Genomic DNA, 21,719 nt, shown 5'->3' on the forward strand with positions numbered 1-21,719 from the left:
GCAGCTCCGGCGAGTCCAGACCGAGAGGCCTGTCCTGAGGGGATCCCGGGAGGGCTCGGGGGGGGGCTGCCCACCCGCCGCCGGGTGTGGGCAGGTGAGCCGGCGGCGCCCGGGACCCCCGGTGCGGGCTCCCCCCGCCGGGCTCCCATTGGCCGCGGGGCGGGACGTGCCGCCCCGCTCCCGGCCCTATATTAGGGCAATATTGCCCCGGCGGGGTGTGGGGAGCGGCGCTGCCCCGCGGGCCATGGACTTGGGGTACTTTCCCCTCGCCTTCCCGCCGGGGCTGTGCCGCGGGGCCCCGCAGCCCCCCTACCCCCGGCGGGGGGACGGCGCCTTCCTGGCGCTGGGCACCGCGGCCAGCGCCGCGCCCCCCCCGCCGCCTGCCTGCGCGGGGGCGGTGGGGTACGCGGCCGCCTCCCCCGCGGCGCCCGGCCCCGGCTACCGGCCGTCCCGCGAAGCCGGGCCGCCGGGCTACGCCACGTCCATCTTTCCCGGGAGCGGCCGTCCGCCGCCGCCGGAGCCCGGCCACCCCTGCCCCTGCCCCGGCGCGGGCGGCGGGGGGCTGCGGCGCCTCTCGCCCTGCCCCGGGGCCGCCCCCGCGCCCGGTTCCCTGGCCCCGGCGGCGGCCCCGGCGGCGCCCCGCACCTTCGAGTGGATGCGAGCGAAGCGGAGCCCGCCCGGGAGAAGTGAGTGGGGCGGCAGGGCGCGGGCGGGGGCTGCACCCATCCCGGCTCCCCATCTGCCCCCCTCCTGCCCCGGCCCCGACCCCCGCCCCGCTCCTTTCCTCTGTCCCCGCTGAAGCGCGGTGTTTTTCGGCGTTGCAGGCGGCGCGGCGCCGTGCGGGGGGGAACCTCCTGCCTGTCCCGCACGCACCAGCTTCAGCACCCGGCAGCTCACGGAGCTGGAGAAGGAGTTTCACTTCAGCCGGTACCTGTCGCGGGCCCGCCGCCTCGAGGTGGCCCGCTCGCTGCGCCTCCGCGACGCCCAGGTGAAGGTCTGGTTCCAGAACCGCCGCATGAAGCAGAAGAAGCGGGAGCGGGAGGCGCTGGCCGCCCCCGCCGCCGCGCCCGCGGGTGCCCCGGGCGGCCCCGCATGAGGCCCCGCCGCACCCCACGGAGGGGTCTGCCGGGGACGTCGGGACTGGGCTGGAAGCTGCGGCCGGCGGGGCACCCGAGGTGTCCTCTCACGCGGGACCGCGGCGATGCAGCTCCGCTGTTTTTTCTATTGCAACTTATTTACAGTTTTATTTATGAGGATTCAGGGAAAGGTGCCAGCCCGAAACGCTGCTGCTGGGACCTAACGGGGACTGCCGCTCCCCCCGGGGAGAGCAGAGAGCAGCTCCGCTAGCTCCCCTGGATCCGTGGGCGGTGGGTGCACGGCGGGGGGCTGCCCCAAGCTGCCGACACTGTCTTCGTTTTGCGTTTAAAAAAAGAGATCCGCAGGCTCAGGCAGAGTTCATGCAGAAGAGGGGGAGAAACCCCGAGAAAGCAGAGCAGAGGGGAGCGGGGAAAACTTCCTCTGGCGGGAGGGGGCAGGGATGGTCACCACTACCAGTGTGAGTCCAAGATCCCCTTTTGAAAAAAGTGCCCTTGTCTTCTGCCCTGCCCTTCGCAAAACTGCTGCAAAAAAAGAGGCTGTTTATACTTGTATGTATTCCTCATTCATTCCCATTCCTTCTCCTGATGTGGCTGATTTAGTCTGAAATCTGTTTAGTAACTGTGAGGGAAGGTTTTAAAAGAAAAACTCCTTTAGGAGGAGCACCTCTTCCCATTGAAAGTGCAGGGGTGCTGGGATTTTCCTTGCAGAGGCTCTGGGCTGCCCGGGGACTGGCCAGCAGCTGCTCTGTTGGCTCCCAGCACCTCTCGCATGTGCCTGGGCAAGCACAAGACAACATAAAGCCTCTTACAGCATCCAGGCCCAGACTCTCAGATCATCCAGCTCTCCCAGGCTCGATTGTATCTTATGGTTAAAAAAAAAGCACCATATTAAATCAGTTTGCAACAAATCTTACCACATGCAAAACCTCAAGAGCTGTTAAAGTGCAGAAAGATGCTTGGGTTCAACCACAGACCTCTGCTAGCAAAAGACCAAGAGGATTCCTGGGTCTTTTACTTGGGATACTTGTTCAAAAAGAGTCACAATGACTGATTACTCCATACAAGTGCAAAATTCACCAGTGATCCTCACTTCTCCTGATTTCTTCTTTCCCAGAGATAAAATAACAGTATCAAAGTGGACAAAAGAGCCAAGTTTAGACTCTTCTCCTGTCTGTAACTGGGAAAGCATAACAGCAATGTGAAGAGGAATGACATCTGGATTTATGGGAAGGGGATTTTATTTAATTGTGGGACAAAATGATTTTGGACAACTCTCTGCTCTGGATTTCTCTTGGGTGTTGGACTTTGGGATGAAGAACAAATCGTAGCACCAGGGGAGATGGATGTCAGGGAACCTGTAAGTGCTAGGTCCCTGTCTGAAAGTCAGCCCCAGACACGAACAGCTGTTGGTCTTCATTGGATGTTTGCTTGGCAAAAGAAACACAGAGAGAAGATGAAGATGGATGTCTCAAATCAGAAAGTCCACAATGTAGGGGATACTTATTCTCTGTACTGCCTTCCATTCCCCAAGATGCCCCTCTGCTTGCAGGCTTTTTCATGAAGACTTCTCTTCTGCTGAGGGACTGGGAAGCCACCTCTGATGGCAGCTTCAGCAGAGGTTGGTGGGAGCCCTGGGAAACAGCATGCTCCCAAAAGCCGGACAGGTACGTTGGGATGATGCTGCGGCAACAGGCCCACGGCTCAGCGGGGACAGGAGGCCTCCTTGGCAAGGAGATGGGTGTCCCTGCAGTGAGCATCTGAGGGAGGGGACCTCCCAAGATAGAGGTGTTTGCTTACACATCATATCCTGACTGTACCTGGAAAGTACAATGAAGTTAGAGGCTCATGGCTGTGCATGCACACAGGGACATTTTTGTTCTGTATACACTGTTACAGTTCACATCCCACTGGCTGATTCACTTCATGGGTTATCACTGAAAAATTCTCAGGACTGAAGTACTCATGTGAAACTAGGTGCAATCAAAATATGTAATTTGCAGTTCCTTATTAAAGTGATGACACCAAACAAGCGTTTATACTGAAGGCTGAATAAAGCAAAATCTGGTAAAATTAATGGAAATTAAAGTAAATCAAATTTGTTTTGCAAGCTGAATATTAAAAGCAAGTCAACTACTAACCAACCATTTTCATCTGTTTTTAAGGTACATTTTAACCAAATATCCTGTTAGTACTCTGTGTTTTTTTAAACAACAAATAAGCATAGACATGTAGCCAGAATAACCCACCTTTCTAAGAGCATATGGTTCACACGCAAACTTTAGAAAACAGCTGTGTTTTCAGTTGCCTCCAAATTTGTCACATGTCTTTGGGGTTGCTGGTTTGTCAGCCTTTTATTTTCCTAATGATTTTGACATTTGTGCTAGGCACTTCAGGCCAGAGGAACGTTTTCCACACTGCTGGCATGCTCCTGCGCTACCAACGTGGAAAGAAAGATTCTCATTGATTTCAGTGGTGCTGGATCAGGCCATTAGAGCACACTAAGTCTTTTATAATGAATGTTTTCATGCCGTATATTTTCCTGAATAAATAAATACATGTGCTGGCCTTGTAGCAGTGCACAGTTCTGTATCCATCAAAATGACACAGCCTGAATATATAGAGATTTACTTGCAAATTAAGACGAAACCTTACAACTCTTTTATGGCAGTCTGAATCAATTTGCTGGTATGAACACAACTATATTCTGTCTTAAGAACTGGTACTTAGTATTAAGTGTAATTTCTGCTCACATGACAGGGCCAGTTTAATAGGATCTTTCTTCTTCATGAACAGTTTTAGCTGTATGAGGATTAGATATTGCTCCTTTGCACTGTTCTGTCAGCAAGACACCCAGAGGAAGGAGTTAATGCAAGTCATGTGCCAATTCCTGAATAATTAAATAAAAATGCCTGTGATATACATGGGTGCACACATGAGACAAATAAATGATAGATAAGGTCTAAGATTCACTCATTTAACATTAATCCCAAGAGCTGTGTCTCACACATGTTCAATTTGATGCCTAGCAGTAGGAAACAGGTTTTAGGTTAGGCAGATAGAGGTAAGAGCACAAGCTGCAGCTCCTACCGCAGTCAGAACGAAATATTCCAGACTTGCCTCACTAGATACCCACCACCATATAATTTATCACAAATTATAAAAATACTATTTCCTGGCCTTATTTTCCCTCAAACATCATTAGAAACCACAGAAAGAGCATTCTATTTCAGTCATATATTAATTTTTGCCTACTGACTATTGCTCAAAGGGCCACAGGCTACAAAGGGATATGAAAAAAATAATTTTTTTATGTGTTCCCATTTTGCCTGAAACAGAACAAAAATATTGATTTGGAAGGCTTCGAAGGAGAAAAAAAGTTGTAAAATTACTGTTCCTAAGCGGTATATGTGAATGTAGAGATTTCATATCCTTTGGATAGGTAAGTAAGTGATAACAGAAAATCACACCTCTTTGAAAACCAAGCTTAGACAAGAACCCAGGCTTGCTTGGATAATCTGGCTTCCCTTGCAGAACGGAATGAGTATGTTATCACTTGGAAATACAGCACAGGGAATGGTTTGCCGAGGGTCAAACCAATGACTCTGGTTTATGGTATGAGCTGCATACACAGGTTTATTCTGAGCATGAAAGAACACAGCAGTAAGCCAGAAAACAAAAATATGCACCCCAATCACCACATTTTAATCTCCTTTTAAAAGTGTGCCATTTCCTCTATTTATTGCTAAAACCTGGAACGGTGGCTTACGCATTAAATGGTACAGATTATTAGTAGAGGAGAACAGACTATTACCTCTTTTAAGAAAAATCTTTGCAGGCAAAATTACAAAATGGAAAGACCTCCTTGTAGTTCCAAGCACTTGTCTCTAACAGCTAATAAATCATACTGACGATTTGTCCTGCACTGCTGTTAGCCTAAATTCCAAGGAAATCCTGAGAACACTTGCAAATCCCTCATGACCAAGGAGAAAGAGGTATGGAGAGAAACCCCAAATAAGACGTGGTTGTTACCAGTTTATCATTAAGAGGTGACTGAAGTTTAGGGGAAACACATCCTTTTCTATTGGCGATATAAGGCTGCATATAGCTTTATGTATGTGACTCACTCAATCTCGACCATAATTTTTTATGACTTCCTCATGTCAGTGAACTAGACGTGTCTTTGGCCAGGGAAAAGCACCCTGCTGAAGGAAAGAAAGGGGAAACAAATGACAAATCATTCTGTCCCTATTGTAACAATGTCTATTATTCACACCCCCCCCCCCCCCGACCATATCTCTAAAATGCCCCCCAAATAATTCTGGGCAATATATAGGAAAAGGTACTGTCCAGAGCCAGTGTCTTATTATATTTTCATTTTATCCAGAAATCGTTTGCTGTTCTTGGGCACCAGCCAAGTGAACAAAGTAACCCTCAACTGTGCAACATGTGAATCTTCCTTGGCTTAAATTTAGGCCTGCATACAGTGCTAAAATCTCACACAGAGATACAGTCCTGAGAACTATTTGTAAGCAGGACAAGGCTTCCTTTATACTGAAAAAAATTAGACTACTGGCCCACAAAAGAGCTTTTCATAAACAATTTTGGTTTTCTTGTGTTTTTGTTTCCTCTAAAGGCAACAGCCCCTGGTGATTAGCAGATTGAAAAACAGCAGTTTAAGTAAACAAACACACACACGAACAAATACAGTCAGTTTCTTCTCTACCAGCCTATCAGACTTCCCACCACCCGGAAAAGAGATCTTTTTACTACACTTCATCAGAAAGCATAGTGTTACAAAGAATAAACCACATGAAATTTCAGTTTATTCTGGAAACCCAGGCATTTTTAACCAGGATGGCATACCATGCCTTATGAAAATATTTAACAGGTCTAACTCAAGCAGTCTGGCCCATGGCCCTGGCCTTAGAGTGAGACCCCTCAACCCACCAGCATGGGGAACATACCTAACCTGGGTGCTCGTGCCCTTACACGGAGAGCAAAGACCTTTGCAATGCATTGATCCATGCTGCTGTGGGTGTGCGGGAAATTACACCCATGTGTGAATTCAGTGGAGCAGGAGAGCTGCTTCTGCTGGGCAAAAGGAACCATTCCTTCTGCCAACACAGCCCATGAAAACCACCCGCGTCCCAGTAATATGATTTTGGTGACATGAGTGTAGCAGGAGAACCTGAGAGCTAAGGCTTCCCAGTCATTACTCTTCATCTTAACAGTTGTGCTACACTAAATCTACATTCCTAATGCCCCTTTTTATGTTCCTTCAACAAGAAAGCTATATTAGACACAATAAAGTTTAGAGTGGTATTTGAAAATAGATAAAAACCTCACTAAATTTTTTAATGACTACTCAGATCAGATTTTGTGCAGTTACTGTTCAGATAATGGAAACAGTTTCTAATGCTGCAATCTCTCGTATCAGATCCATATGTTAAGCATAGATATTAGAATCATTATTTTTAAACCCCACACATTTATGGATTTGTAAATTATACCATTTATGTGGAGTGACATTTTCTTCAACATCCAAGTGTATCAAATCCAATGATAATTATCAAACAGTGTTAAAAGCCTATCAATAACAGAATCATAGAATCATAGAATGGTTTGGGTTGGAAGGGACCTCAAAGACCATCTAGTTCCAAGCCCCCTACCACAGGCAGGGACACCCTCCACTAGACCAGGTTGCCCAAAGTCTCATCCAACCTGGCCTTAAACACTTCCAGGGAGGGGGCCTCCACAACCCTGCTGGGTTTATTCTGGAAACCCTCCTGGGTTTCCAGAATAAACCCCATCTATCTTTCCCTTTAGAAATTCAGCTGACTAAAAGTGTGGTAGGTACATGACACCAATGGGTTATCATCAAACCCGTTTTCTCATGCTAGAGAGACTAGACCCCAAAACACAGTGCACGCAATGGGGTGATGTCTTATAATAGGTCCAAGATTTCGTAAAACTCAGCACTGTGACCACTCTGACTCTCATTTTAATGTGACCAGACAGTTCAAAAAAGTGGGACAGGTCTGTGGAACACCCTTAATGTCACGTCTCACTTAAGAAATGGACCGCCTGGAGCTTCTGGTTGCTTTTCAAATGTAGTACCAAATCAAACAGATTTGGTAATCTGATTTGAGACTTCACAGGTGTGAATTGTTACAGGAAGAGCCACACGAGAAGAGGACTATCACAACTCTGGGGATAATAATAAATGTGAAAGAAAAAAAAAAAAGAAGAAAAAAAGCATTACATCCTGTCTGCATGTTGTCAGTGTCATCTATGATGCTGTTGTGTCTGTCGCCTGTGATCTAAGGCCTGCAGCAGAGCTCACCCACCCCAGAGGCAGATGGCTGTGCTTTCAAGAACTAGAAGAGCATGGCTCTGGCTTGTTGTTCTAAAGATTTTTTTCCTAAATTTAAAATACATTGTTTTTAATAGAAAGATAATGGCATATCTGGATGTTGTCAGCAGCAGTCAAATCCAGAGACCCCCAGATCCGTGGTCACCTCCAGCCTGCTATTTGTTTCCTAAAGCCTTCATCAGCTGCAGGCTGGCCTGAGCCTCACCGGTGGCCACATGACGTATAAGCAGTGCCACCATTTGCTCACATTTCCCGGGTTTGTCAGTCTCAGGGCTTGTTCTGCATTGGTCCTGTCTGCATTCAACTGTGCTGACAGTTCAGGCTGACTGGCCATCTGACTCATCAGTGTAAGTCTTCTGTACCAGAGCTGAGATACGTTGGCAAGCCTAGGCATTCGTTTTACTAAACACATTTAATTCTGAACATCTGACTAAGAAGGCTTCAGATCCTAACAACATTACTCTTGTAACTTTTGCCAGCCTTCAGGGAATGGAGAGGAGGTAATGGATTGGGGATGTCATGCTTACACATGGCTGCTTGCTGGACTGGCCTGGAATTTAGCTAGCCTGTGCTCTCTGCACACTCATGGAAATGGAATCTGGCTCATGTGGCTGAAAATATTTCTCAGTCAGGCATTTCTTTTCCATGTCCCAGTGTTCAAAAAGTTTCCAAGTGCATATTCTTTGCAAAATATTCTGAAATCATTGCTGCGCTACTTTTTATTTCTAGCTGCTTGGTCTCAAAAAAGACCAAAGGAGACACCTGGTGCTTTTCTCACCTCCTTCTACTGGTGCCAGGAAAGGGATCAATCTGATCTGCCACATCTCCTCACAAATCTCAGGAGGTACCCAGCTTCACCAACTCATACCCACTACTAAAAAGACCATATGTTTTTAATCTATATACATTCAAGTTATTTCAGTCAGCATAATTTTTTTCCTTACCACAGTTGTACCCTGGGGAGAAACTATGTCAAGTATGAACTTCTGCAGCTGTAATGAAGATATGGCAAAGATTTTCTTGTTCCTTTTACGGAACAAGACAATGATTTTAGATGGAGTAGATTCAACCTCCGAAGTTTCTGCTATGTCATATCTAGTGAATCAGTTCTCAGTCTCCCTTAAAAATACAGCAGGGCACTCCTGTACAGTCAGGCTGCATGTCAACTGGAAGTGCTGACAAAAAAACTAGAGAAAAACTTCTTATTTATGAGACACATGGGGGAAATGATTCAGAAAATAAAAAGACATTTCCATATAAGCTTTTTAAAAAAGGAGGTTTCCCATCTGGAGGAAAAAAGTTTATAAAAGCTCTGCAGCATTTAGCCGTAAAAACAGAAAAGTCAGTATAAATGGATTGCTTCTCTGAGGACCAAGTAATCAGGGACAACCAGTCACGACTTTTCTGCTGAAGTGAGATGCACAGCACAAAAAGCCAAGAGCTAAGCCCCATCCCGGCTCAGCAGACAGCGTTCATGTGAGATCAACAAGGTTCATGTCCCTGCTCCAGCGTGTCAGTCTCCTCCCTAGAGCGCTCCCCAAGGATACAGAGGTTGTATGGGATGGTTTGGACACGATGAATTCTCTACCAAACTTTCTTCTTAGGTGTTAAAATTTTCTGTTGGGTTTTCATGTTGCAAGAGTCCTACACATACAACTGATGAGGTTTTTTTGTAGGTGGGTTTTGCTCGCTCTCTCTTTTTAAGATCTTTTAAAGGGGTTTTGGTTTTATCCCAGTGTGGAATAGCAACACATTTTTAATCTCAAAAATCTTTTGGGACAAAGAAACCATTTCCTGCCCAGCTCTACAATTAATCACAGCACATCCCTCTTACAGTGTGCTACAGATAAATAATTCATTACAGCTGCCTCTTCCCTCCATGCAGGGTAGGCAGTTGTGATCATTTCTACAGGAAGGAGAAAGTTAATTCTTTCTGTGCCGGCCTCCAGAGAAGGATTTAGACCCTCTCACAAGGAGCTGTGATGAATTAATAAACCTCCTCAGTATTTACCACACTTGTCCAGAAACTGAGTTCAATTGCAGCTCCTTAATTTTCCAGATAACATCTTTAGAGTTTGAGAAGACTTGCCTAACCAGTGCCTACAGTCAAACTGTGAACAATTATTCTTACTTTCATTAACAAGATGGATCAGGATTTTGCTGCAGTATGAGCTATACAAATATCAGGATGAACCCTTACAGCCATCACTACTGCAAGTTGAAGTCATGATTGCCACTTTGGCATTCGTGCTGTTTTGACAATGCAGCCCTGATCCATGCTTCAAAAAAAGATTTGTTGGTGTCTGGTCAATTAGGGATTAAAGACAGACAAGTATGGAAGCAGTTCATTAACACCAGTTGGATCCAAGGCAACCAAAGGTAGAGTCAATTTGGCAGGGATGGTGGAGGAAGGCAGTGTGGACCTGTGCAGTAGCACGGGCAGTGAAACCAGGGCAAAGTCCCATCGAAGCTGTTGTCTCCCCTCTGGGAGCTCCTGCTTGCAGGCCCCTCTGATCTGAGATTTTGTTTAAAAGCCAAATCCTGGTCTCATATAGCATAGGCTATGTGAAACCTATTGCTTTAAATCCACCACTTGCACGGAGACACATGCTCCATGTGCAGCTGACACACTGCCAGGGTCCTGGGGGCATCGATGGGCCTGACCAGCCCCACCTGGGACCCCCACCACACCCTGCCCATCAGCCCAGGAGATCTATTTAAAGCTCAGCCTAGGGCAATTGCTTTTTTTGCCTGGCCATGGTTCCTGCTTACTTAGACCCTGACCCATGACTTGATGTCCCTGTCCCCATGGAGGTGCCTGATGCCCTGGGCTGAGAGCAGTGGGATGGGCTGTGGCTGTTGAGGCTCTGCCCTGCCAACCTGCAGAGCCCATGCATGAAAGTTTAGGTAAAGCTGGGAAGATTGAGATCTGACTTCAAGATCTTAGCTATTTCAGAGCATGGGGAAGGCTTCCTCAGCAGCTGCTGTGAATGACAGGGATATGCAAGAGCCGGGGGGCTGGTAATGCCTCCAGTGAGTAAAACAGTGAAGTTGGGTTTTCTGCACAACTGCTTTGATGCCTGCTCAGTGCAGCTGCAAGGATGACAGATGTGCTAAGATAGACTTGGCACCCCTGAAAATCTGACCCTGCTGAATAAAATAAGGCAAGAAAGAAGGTAAGTGGGAAAGGGAGAAGAAAATGATTTGTCTAATGGCTTTCACACACAGTTTGAGATCCCCTGTTTGTTTTCAGAAATGCTATTCTTATGCCTCTGAATTCTATGAAAACTCTTTCTATCCTCATGTGAGTTGTTGGAAATGCATCAGCATTAATTGATTTGTCAATTAAGTGTGCAGTATCTTCCATAAGTGCAAAGTGGTTAGTGTTAATACTCTGACTATTGCATTTTTATAGAAGTGTGTTCCTAGAAATCATACCTTATCTTGTTTATACAACTATTAGACCAAAATTTGTACCTGCCTGATTATAAAAATAAGAGAATACTGTCAGCAACATGTAATTAATTTTATTATAGTGTGAAAATTTATTGTAAGATACACCTGAACTCCCATAAAACCACTTTCATTTCTTAATCAGTCATGGATGCTCCCACAAGACATACATGCCAACTTTGTAAGGAAGTGTGCAGGAGCTCCAGAGGTGAAAGTTTGGCCTCAACTTTGAGTTCAGGTTCTCATATAAAATGGTACCTCCTTAATAAACTCATGGGACTCTGTGTGTGACTGACAAACTTGCAACTTGGGTCACACTTGGGCAATTTTGGCACCATTTCTCACTGAGGAATGAATGTCACTGACTAACAGTGGATTGCACGAAATGCCTGATAGGCAAACACTTGCCTTAAAGATACACTGAATGCCCTGTGAGATCCATTTGATCACACTAGTCCAGATCCATCTGTTTCGTTGCTCTGTGTACTTTGCCAGACTGTTTAGTGTACAGAGAACCTCTGGCATGAAGTCATGCTAAAAACACCCTCCTGCTGCTGCCTGGCACGGGATGTGTTGGCAGGGAAGGCCTTACTCAAGTCTTCCTTCATTGCAGCGATTCCCAGCAGCCGTAATAGCTTTTTAAAGACACTGACAGGCAGCATAATGCAGAGCAGCCCCCGGGATGCCCTAAGTTACACCAGAGGGGTAGCCTGGCCGCGGGCCAGGCAAGGAGCAGGCGTTTCAGTGCTGGTTTGTTTGCTGTCTCTTGCTACCACTTGGCCTATTCTCAAACACCAGCCATACCACACAAGCAGCCTTCAGAGGTTTCACTCATCAGTGAAATTTCCACACAGCTCTCTTTCACAGAGAACCATTCCTAATTGAATCTACGACTCCCAGCACTCCTCTTGTGTCTTGGAGAGTCCTGACTTGTTAGAGACCTGCTCCATGGAAATGGAGAGCAGAAGTTTGGGCAGAGGTCCCCAGTTGTGTGCTGAAAAAGTGCTCTGATGAGGTCTGTTGAGCAGCATGTGGCCCCAGCCTGTTGTCTTGGGATGAAGAAACGTCATACCGCAACACAGAACTCTGCAGTGTCCTCTACCACCTCAACAGTGCTCTGAAGAGGAATGTTTGCTATCAGCAATCAGGTCTGGCACACAATACCACTGTATCCACCTTAAACTGGACTTAGCCTACAATGTGCTTCATGAACTTGGGAACTGTGTGTGACACCTAGCAGAATTCAAATGTGGAGAAACTCATTCAAATGCCTCTGCTTTCTGGTGATTTGCTTAATCTTATGTCCTGTGGTACACTTGGCCAGACAGACTGTAATGGCCAGCAATAGTGAATGTGTTAAAAAGCAAATAGCTTAAAAATAAAAATGCAGGAGATCAAAAGTCTTCCATTACTATCTCCCAATTACTCTTGTAAAAAGTATTCCTAAGAATTCTATCTGCAAAGGACTTATACTGCAGGTATAGGTATACACTATTGATAGCCATACATTTTATTAAATATTAACATGGCATAAAAGAACAATACAAATTAAACATACATTTTAAAAGCCATTTAAATAACATTAAGGGAACTAATCAGAGTCTTGGTTTTTTCTAGGCATAAGATTAATCCTATGAAAATTCCATTCTATTTAAAATGGAGTGTATGTATATATGGCCTATTCCTGTTTCCCCAGCAGACAGTTTAACCCTAGCAATTAATACCTTACCTGGTAAAGGCAGACCATGTGGAGAGATGGGCTATGAGAAAACTGTACTCCATCTTCTGGGCATGCCTGCGTAAGTTGAGACCCTTATTAAGGGGTAATGGTTCTGCTAGATCTACTTTGGTTTATGTTCTGCAAAGCCCAAGGAACAGCCTAATTCTGCCTTTTGGTTTCCCTTGAAATACTACCTGAAAGTGCATCCTTCTCTCTGCACTGAAAGCAGAGGGACTAGCACCTTGGGATCTGCTGTTATGCCTTTAAAATCTGTGAAAGCTGGGGAGCTTTCCATGGCATGGAGAGATAGTTACCAGAAAGACATTTGTTAATGGTGTGGCCAGTGAAGAAATGATTCGCATGCAGGGCCTGCAGGAAGCCAGGCTCACAAGAGTGATGCCTTTCCTCAAAGAGCTGGGGGAGGAGAGGGGCGTATCGAATAAAGGCGAAGGTGGTGATGGAGTCGATTTCATTGCCGCTATCGATCATCACTGAAGATCTCCCTGGAGGATTTCCTACAAGATGCTCTGCTAAAACAGTCCTTTCAGTGGGAGCAGGGTGGAGAACTGGAAATGCAGAAACTGAAAACACTGCCCTGATCTCCTGTCCCAGAGAATGGAGCCTGAGCATCTGTGTCCTACCGCATGTTGAAGGCACGGGCTTAGCTCCACACAGTTTTGCTCCTGTTTTGGCTAACTGTTTGGATTTGTTGGTACGTTTCTGTTGGTATGTATTTGTTGATACTTGCTGGATTACTTCCTGATTTCTGTTCCCAGACTTAGTTTGCATCATCCACCTCCATTTCTGGGGATGAGCTCTTTGTATCAAACTGAGCTCTACAGGAAAACTTTCCTCTTTAATTGGGTGGTAACGTGAATTTAGCTTAGCTCATACCTAATTTACGCTCAGCCTTATCAGGTTAACTTTTGCAGCATGTCTTGTGTTTTTAGCCTTCTAAGTACTGTTGGTGATGAAAGGACTCAAATAGGACACACTATCTTAATTTAGACTGTATTCTCCTAATACAAAGGCACTCAACTTGTCAAGACTGCTCAGTTTCTGTAATTTGGTGCTATTCAACTTACAACTGTAACTAGAAATGTAGCTTTCTTCAGCATTTTAAAATAATCAGTCCCCTTCCACCTCACTGTTTTAAATTCTCATTCTATTGTTCCAATGTATTTACTGGCTCTTCTGCTTTTGCTACTGCTCTAATAGCATACTTCCACTACCATGTGAAGATGATGCTTAGTGATTGAATAGTAAGCATCAACAGAGGACTTTGACATACTTTGCAAACATTAATACATTTCTACATTTGTTCCATACCTTCCAGTACTTACAAGATTTAAGATCTTACCTTACAAGACTGAAATATCTTTGTGTTATCTGTCCTTCACAGTAGAATAGTCTTATTTGATAAAATGAGATATTCTTAATTCTTAATAATGTGTGGCTAAAGAAATAAGGATCAAGAGGCACCATCAAATAATGGAACAAGTCTTTCACATATCCACTATCTTCTCTGCGATCTACATATTGGATGCATAATTTACTTTTATGGCATTTTTCCAAACTTTGGATAGTCTTTGTATTACAGAATTAAGACTAAGAAATTAATGGTTGTTTAAAGGCAAGATGTACATCTCTAAATGCAGAGTTTGTCTTCTGGAATCTTAACTTGAGATGAAGAAAAGACAGCTGTACCCTTTACTGAGTCTCTTTAGTTATAACTTATTGTTCCCAAGACTCTTCAGGAAGTATTTTGGTACCAGGATGTTGAAAAGAAAATAGTCAGTATAGTCAGTACATAAAGCACCTAAGATTCTCAGAACAGCCTCCTGTCAGATTCAGATCATTTTATGCCCCCCTCCTCTGTCATTTGTGTTTTAAAGGTAAAAAATTAATGGTCTGATACACTGTTCTGAACCAATCCAGAGAAGCAATATATTCCAAAGTTGTATAGCCAGAACTAACATTTTTGTTCATATTTACATTGGGGAAGAGTACTAACTTGCAGTTAGTATGGCACTTCCGGGCAGTTAAAGGCTGGCTTTTTTTCTGCTTTAAGGCTCTAAACCACATTCAGCCATTTCTGTTATCTTCAGAGAACTAATGGGATTAAACCCTCACGTGTCAGAGCTCCACGTAGAAGAGTGGCAGAACTGAAGATGGCTTGAGTCAGCTTTCTCGGGAGACCCTAGAACTGGTTACAGCATTCCCAATAGCTCTTTCTACACTGAATTTAAAAACCAACCAAACCCAAACAACCCATAAAACCCCCTGTGGGGATTCATTCATAAAAAAGAAAGGTACAATAGTCTGAAGCTGCACCTTTCAGCTGCTTAAGATATTGCCTCTACATATTGTGTGGAGCATGTAAAGCTGATTTCCCACCAATAGCAGATTCCCTGTGACTGGGGGCTTTCAGCTTTTTTTTTTTTTTTTTTTTTGATGTTGCCCTACTGATCCAGTGCATCCTTGCCCCTGACTCCTCTCTGTAGGACCATAGCCTCACGTGTAATATACCATAACATGTAATATTCCATAACAAATGCCACTGCTCCCCCAGCATGGGTTTTACCACTGCTCGCTGCCGGGAGCCGTGCCCAAGTCACCCCAAGAACCCATCCCAACGCGCAGGATTATGATAAATATTCTAATCCATCAGCATATTGGCTGGGGTTTCTTCCTACCATTTGACAGACTGGAGTTTTGTTTTCACTCCCCTGTGATTCTATCTCCACAGTAAGAGTTACTACGCGCAGTTGTACCTCAGTACCGTTTCCATGGGACGTGAGTTCAAAGGGGCTTTTCCTCAGCCTGGATTAACTGAGGGGAGCGGGAGTAGCTCCCAAGTACCGGTTTATTCCTCATTACCCTTCAGAGTTTCCCTCTTCTACCCGTTAAGCACCGTAGCTGAGGAAAGGCTGTTGCGAACCCGCACAAGCTGCAGGACTCCGCCTCCAGTCCCGGTGACCGGCGGGGGGGGTAGAGGAGAGTGGGGGCGCGGGGCCCCGCCCCGGGCGGCGGGGGCGGGGCGGGCCCCGGATGCAGTTGCGGCCCCGGCGGCGCGGCGCCCGGTTCCTGTGCGTGACCTCGGCCTGCCACCGCCCGCCCTCCCTCCCTCCGCGACATGTCGCTGGTGGCGGAGGCCTTCGTGACTCAGCTGGCCGGTGAGGGGTGGAGGCGGGTGGGTGAGGTCCCCGAGAGCCGCGGGCGGGCGGGAGGCCTCGGGCCGGGCCCCACTTCGTGTCAGGCGCTGCGCTCCGGGTCGCGGCCTGAGGGTGGCGGCGGAGCTGGAGCCGCCCCGCTGGGGTGCGGAGCCAAACCCTTGCGGCCTCGGTGCCCTGGGTGACCCCTCAGGACGGGACTGGGGCGCCGTGGGAGTCGCAGGGGCGGCTGTGGAAGGCTAACGGCGGGCCGCGGGAGGCTGCTGTGCAGAGCTGGGCCCTGGGCGCCTTTCCCCTCACGTCGCCCGCCTGGCGCTCCGAGGCGAGGGCAGGTCACCCTGCACAACTGCCCGCAGAGCACAGCGGAGCAGGTTCACCAAGTCGCCACCTTTATGGGGTCCCTAACCCTTAGCTGTGCCAGGGTGCATCTTTACTTTGGTTTAATAATTTCGCTGTCTTTAAAACCATTTACTTTTCTTCAGTGGTCCAAAACCTGTATTGTATTTAGAATTTCAGCAGTTGGGGTTGAGTGCTGCTATGTAGGAGTGCTCGGTGTGGTTCCATCCTCTCCCTGCTCCCCATGAGCATGTGCCGTGTTTCCTATATTGCTCCTGTGAAGCTGAGAAATGTAACTACCTTTGCTATTTGCTAGTGCTCTGTCATCTACTGCAGCCAGGTCATGGAAAATAGACATGAGCCTTGCCATAAAACAGAAATGTGTATTGCTGTGGAGTTATTTAGCAAAAATTGATGTTAATCTGCTCTCAAGGAAAAAGAAAACATGCACCTCACATAATTCCTGGTTAGGAAGTTGAAAATACATTTAGTATGTTGCACACTGAAAATCAGTGCATTGGCCAGTTTCTCCTTACTTGTTCTCTGTTCCTGATCTCTTGCTGCTACACAAGCTCACAAACAATAAATACTGCAAGGAAACAGCATTTTAACTGCTACTGACCTGTTGAGGAGGAAGCCAATGTTTTGTCCCAGGAGCTGGGTCTTCTGCCACTTGGTAGAGACCCCAGTGTAAGAATCCGATTTGGATTCTCTACTATGAATGTACAGTTTCCAGAGCAGACTTGCCCCTGACTGGTAGCTAAAGCGAAGGTGGTGGATCTTGAATCTGGGTGTGCAGAGGTACCCATAGACAAGCTTGAAAGTTACAGGGGCCTCTTGGGTTTGCATTCATTAATTTGTAGATGTTAGCACAAGCCATGTTTATATTCTAAGGGCCAGAGCCCTGATCCTCAGGATGTGGAGAATATGGTCATGATCAACATTGCTTCATGCCCTTTACTAGCCTTTAAGATCTCTTTAGTATATTTTATTTATATTGTGAAACACAAGGATAATGACATGTGTGAGCAGGTATTGATTCTGTTGTGTTCCTCTGCTCTGTGACCTTTATGAATATTCTAAAGTGACAGCTTGCTGATACTTACTTTTTCTGGAATTACAGATACAAACTCAAAAGCGTACTGTATGTAGGCATCTCATTGCTTTCTTGTTGCAAGTGCTGTTTTTTTTCGCAACAACTTCCTGCTAAACAAGGAAATTGTTGTGGAATACAGCAGTGACAGATCCAAATTAAGTATAGCAGAAGGAAAATGCATGTTTGAAAAACTGGAAACAGGAAGACAAAAGTTCTGCAACAACTAGCTCTTCCCCACTTGCTGAAGCGTTCTTCCCCTGTTCCTGGAGACATTCTTGCCTTCCCTTTTGGGGTAGTTGCATGCTACTTATACTAGTCTCAGACTCTCATCTTAACAACTGTACTATAAAGGTGGTGCTTTAAGGGCATCAGAGCTGCTCAAGTACTTCTGGACCCTCCTACAATTTAATAAACTTAAAACAGTAGCACCTCATCTTTTACCTGTCAGTCACAGGTTAAGCGATGCTCATTTTCTTTTTATAGGTAAAGTAATATGTAGGCATCTAATAGAAAAATATGTCCAATGCTCCTCTATTTTTGCAGAGCAGAAATGGTTGGTGCTTATTTTATTAATCTTGTACTTCTGCTGGATACGCAGCTGCTTACTGTGACTCAAGGTACAGTACAAATTTTTGTTGCAGACCTGCCCATTGAATCATTCTTTAAAACAAAATTATGACGTTGCCTTTGCTTTCCCAAAAGCAAATTAATGTCAAAAGCAATTATCTGCCTTGAAAATAAAAAATACCTTTGCCAGTGGGTCATGGCCTTCCTAGCTTGTCTGTATTATGTACCAGTCCCAGACTGAAAGTACATAATGGCAAAATCACTCAATTTGTTCATATGGAAGATTTTTCTAGGGGAAAAAAAAAGTTAGCTGGGATCTTGGCCAGTACCCACCACACTTGTAGATTTCCTGAGATGTTACATAGACACAGAGAATATTTCATTCTGGTACTAAGAAGATAGAAATGTCCTGGAAATGTAAGAATATTTGTGAGAAAGAAAAATAGTGTATCTGCAAGGAAAAAATACCACTTCACAATGACACTTGTTTTAATAGCGTATTATCCCCATATCTGTCATTGTGAATACTGTCTTTCTGTTATGTATGTATGGAAATTTAAGAATGATTGGGAATTTTTCCATGTCCACAGAAATGAAATTTTATTAGCTTGTCATCGAGGGTCCTGTTCATGAAGATGATTGCTTTGTCCTGGCAGTTGCAATGAACTACTGCTGCTTTCACATGTAACAGCTATAAAGCATGGGTCTTTGCATGCAGGTGTTTAAAGACAATCATCCCAGTATAGTTCATTTTCTAGAAATGTTTTATAAGCTGAGGGGAGGGTTTTAGCAGAGAAGAGGGTCGTAACTCTCTTTTACACACTGACTTGTTTGTGTATGTATTTGATTTATTTTTTTTTTAAAGCACTCCCTATCTTCACCTTTCCTGCACCTTAGGCATTCACTTCTGCCGTGGCTATTCACTGTCTCGGCAGAAATTGAAACACAGAAAATACCATCTGAACAGAAGAAAAACTTTTTTTACTGTGAGGATGGTTTAACGTTGGAGCAGGTTGTTCAGAGCAGTTGTGGAGTCTCTGTCCTTGGCGATGCTCAGCACCAAACTGGAGATGGCCCTGGGCAACCTGCTGCAGCTGACCCTGGACCTCCAGAAGTGCCTTCCAGCCTCAGCTGTTCTGTCACCATCAGTTGCTCAGTCCACTTACACTGATGCAGTAATTCAGCACCCTCTCTGTGCAGCATGCATTCACCTGAACATGCTGAGCATAGCCTTCTGCTGTAATACATTAATGATTAAACACAAAACGATGACTAAATCACTTATGTGGAGTAAACCACTTGCTTTAGTGCCATTCAACTGTTCACTTATTCAGAAATTTAAAGACATTGATGCTGTGTCTCGGGGAATAATAAACAAATATTTCCATAGCTTCATGAATTGCAAGTATGTTATGTCACCTTTTAAATCATCTATTTCTGAACTGTAGAAAATATTAATTGGATAATATGGTAGAGAATTTGTTTAGAGTAGCTCAGCATCAATCACATATTAGCAGGATAGGAAATGAGTGTTTATACTGTAAGAAGAATTAGAGTGCCAGCTTTCAAGTGGTCCAGAACATTAATCTTTCTAACTCTCGTAGTTTTGAGAAGCTGACTGCTCAAATAATCTATAAAAGATTTTTGAAAAGATGTTTAATTGATCACTAAATTACTCAATATGCTTTACTTTTTTCCCCCCAAAAACACTGGTTTTAGATCAGTGATCAAAAGAGAGAAAATAATATCCTTGTTTGTCCTTTGATCTCTGGAAAATTACTTCTGTTTATTGCCTTTGAGTTTACGTCCAAGGGTCTTAGGCTAGTTTTAATACTAAGGGAAATGAATGCAGTTTGAAAAACAGATGCCCTTCTGCCTTTAGATATTTTACATTCTTAGTGAGTCTACCTCCAATGTGACATGCCAGAGCAAAAATAAATCTCTGACGTGCATGTTTTATGTATTGAGACAAGCTGCAGTTTGGCTGAGAACAAATACGTAGGGTATGAAACCTGACCACCTAAATTGTTCCTGCACATAAAGACATAACATTTAAACTGAGTATGCATTTTGTGCATCAAAATGTGCATAGGTAAATGTTAACATTTCCTGCACGTGTAAGGTGAAAAAATAGTTGTTCTTGCTTAATAATAGGTTGGCTGTAGCACAGATCATTTAAGCCTGCTGCAGTGGTGCTTGTAGTCAAAAAGATGTGATTTGAAAATACCAAATTTGTCAGGCAGAATGATTTTATCTTACAGTGGTTTTTTACATGTGCGCTTTTCTTTTTTGTAATCAAACTAAAAGGAAACCCTTTAACTCTTGTTCGGTTTCAATAAACAAGTCTCTTAGGCTGCTCTTGCCAATTTGTGCTCAGACACATATGTTTTATGACTTGATTTGAACCAATCCTTTGGGTGGATTGCCTATCTAATCTTTTTTTAGGTCAGGGGAAAAAATTACTTTCTTTCACAATTATTATAGTACAGTACATATTTCATTTTGAGATATTATTATTTCTTGTTTTTAAGAAGCAATATAATTACAATGTATAATGTGGTATATTTCTGTAGTTGTTTCTGGCTCCATTAAGACTAAGCGGTCTTTCTATAATCAGCGTTTTATTGTTACATGTTTTCTGCTAAAGTAGTATCTCATTTTCTTGTGCCAGAAATGAGATTGCTCTAGAAATAACAGTAAGAAAATTAGTAAATGGAAAGTAACATGTATTTTGATATTGTCCAGTTTGATTTGCAAGGGAGTTTTCATCAGTTGTAGAATGATTTGGATATGAGTGCTTTTTAGGAGCCTAACTGTTCAGCACACAAGAGGTCATAGAAGAAGAACTTTACAAAGGAACCAGATCTTTCTTCTCTTTCTCACACTTTTTTTTCTGTCTGGACCTTGGATGCTCTGTTCTCTGACTGTCCCTAGGCACTAAACTGGTCTCTTCCTGGAGGTTTGGACCCTATGAGCTGCTTCCTTTTCAAAACAAGAATGAATGAAAAAGCTTGGTTGCTCTACTTCTTTGCTGTAGTTGAACAGGTGTTGCATATTGCTGCACATTTTCAGCTGGCTCTTTTGAAAGTGAGTGAGAAACTGCAGCTGCACGAAAGCCATGGGGAGGACAGAGAAAGTCCACACCAGGTTCTGAAATTTTTATTATTATTATTTTAAAATTCTGTTCTTTAGTTATTAAGATGATGACATGGATGTTTTAATACAAACTGGAAGAAGGTACATGTGTTAGTAAAACCTATGAAATGCATAGGAAGGATTGGAAGCATCAAAGGAAGAAATTACAATGGTGCTGCAAAGAATGCAGGGAAAATTGATACCAGTCTCATTTGTGGGGGAAAAAGCCCAACCAAAAAACTGGAATGTGCGTACTGAATTGAAAAGTAAAAATGCTGAGAGATGGGAATTTTTAACAGTTCTGCCTTCTAGCTGTTGTATAATGAAATTGAAGCCAATATAATGCTTGCATCCTTAGCAAGAAGTTTCAAAGTCTAACTGCATGTGTATTTTTTTTGCATTTGAATGCCATATTGGAGAAACTCTGGATGCATTAGAGTGTGTTCACTGGAAGCCTTGGAAAAGAAATGAGGAAGACTGTGAGGATATGATTAAGACAACAGGATAAACATTTTCAGATTCTGAAATAAGGAGTCTGCAACGTTTCCCAGATGTGAGGAAGAGCCTGAGAGGTGCTATTGCAAATACCATTGTCTGCTTTGGGCTGACTTAAAGATTGTGAGCCCTAAAGCAGCATCTTCCCCCTTGCTAGTGGCAGTGCTTGGCTGGCTGACTGCACCACTGCTAACTGTTTGCATTTCTACCCCACAGAGCTCTCCTGCTTAGAGATCTCAGTTCTTCTTGCCCCTTTGCAAGACTCAGGCACAGA

General features: G+C 44.5%; 2 protein-coding genes across 3 annotated transcripts in view; both read left to right on the forward strand.

Annotated features, from left to right (window-relative positions):
* Positions 1 to 244: 244 nt before the first annotated feature.
* HOXD1 (homeobox D1) lies at positions 245 to 1,096 on the forward strand. The gene is made up of 2 exons (XM_054829485.1): positions 245 to 686; positions 825 to 1,096. The coding sequence occupies exons 1-2, from the start codon at positions 245 to 247 to the stop codon at positions 1,094 to 1,096; spliced, it is 714 nt and encodes a 237-aa protein (XP_054685460.1).
* A 14,565-nt stretch (positions 1,097 to 15,661) lies between these two features.
* MTX2 (metaxin 2) overlaps positions 15,662 to 21,719 on the forward strand; it is a 35,363-nt gene continuing 29,305 nt past the window's right edge. Inside the window, exon 1 of one of the 2 annotated variants that reach the window (XM_054829819.1) lies at positions 15,662 to 15,819. In XM_054829819.1, coding sequence (XP_054685794.1) covers positions 15,780 to 15,819 — 40 coding nt within the window. In that variant the 5' untranslated portion in view covers positions 15,662 to 15,779. The remainder of the gene's footprint in view (positions 15,820 to 21,719) is intronic. The other variant, XM_054829821.1, reaches the window with a different exon arrangement.

The sequence above is a fragment of the Grus americana genome, chromosome 6 (genome assembly GCF_028858705.1).
Source record: "Grus americana isolate bGruAme1 chromosome 6, bGruAme1.mat, whole genome shotgun sequence".
In the NCBI taxonomy this organism is placed as follows: domain Eukaryota; kingdom Metazoa; phylum Chordata; class Aves; order Gruiformes; family Gruidae; genus Grus; species Grus americana.